The sequence below is a fragment of the Cucurbita pepo genome, unplaced genomic scaffold, assembly GCF_002806865.2.
Source record: "Cucurbita pepo subsp. pepo cultivar mu-cu-16 unplaced genomic scaffold, ASM280686v2 Cp4.1_scaffold006725, whole genome shotgun sequence".
NCBI lineage: Eukaryota > Viridiplantae > Streptophyta > Magnoliopsida > Cucurbitales > Cucurbitaceae > Cucurbita > Cucurbita pepo.
Genome location: NW_019652672.1, coordinates 1 through 568, shown reverse-complemented (window position 1 = coordinate 568; position 568 = coordinate 1). Strand labels below are relative to the sequence as shown.

Genomic DNA, 568 nt, shown 5'->3' with positions numbered 1-568 from the left:
GGAAGGAATAATAATAATAAAAAAAGGATTAAAGGAAAATTAGCGGTGATAATTATACATAAAAAATATATATATATATAATTTTTATTTAATTAAAATGGAAACTTGACCGTTTATATAAAATAACAGAAAGCGATACAAACAATGAGATCTAAGCTGTACAAAGACCAACTACTCCCTAAATTAAAAAATATATATAATATATTATAATAGAAAAACAAGCATCCTCAAAACGACGGCGTGTGGCTTCTATGGTATTGGTTATATGCAACAGTTAAGTAAGACGGACTCCGGCGAGAAGCGCGGCGGCGATGTCGATGAAGCGGTGGAGAATGACAGCAGAGGAGAGCGGAACACTGAGAGTAATAAGAAGGAGAATTCCCAAGGCAACGCTAGGCCTGGTGTTCATCAAGTGGGATTGGAGATAGCCCAAAGCCTCACAGATATGTGAATCATAGTTGGAGTAGCAGCGTTTCTCCCAGTCGAGCCAATTGGAAGGGGGTTCGTGGCTCCGCTCGACCATCTTGATTTCGTGGATCCGTTTCCGGAGTACGATCATGCTCTCGTC

At 39.8% G+C, this 568-nt stretch overlaps 1 protein-coding gene across 1 annotated transcript; it reads right to left on the bottom strand.

Annotated features, from left to right (window-relative positions):
- Positions 1–92: 92 nt before the first annotated feature.
- LOC111787183 lies at positions 93–565 on the bottom strand (the record flags this gene model as incomplete). Its single annotated transcript, XM_023667282.1, has 1 exon — positions 93–565. A coding segment is annotated over one exon (291 nt), but the record flags the coding sequence as incomplete, so codon positions are not given.
- Between the last annotated feature and the right edge of the window lie 3 nt (positions 566–568).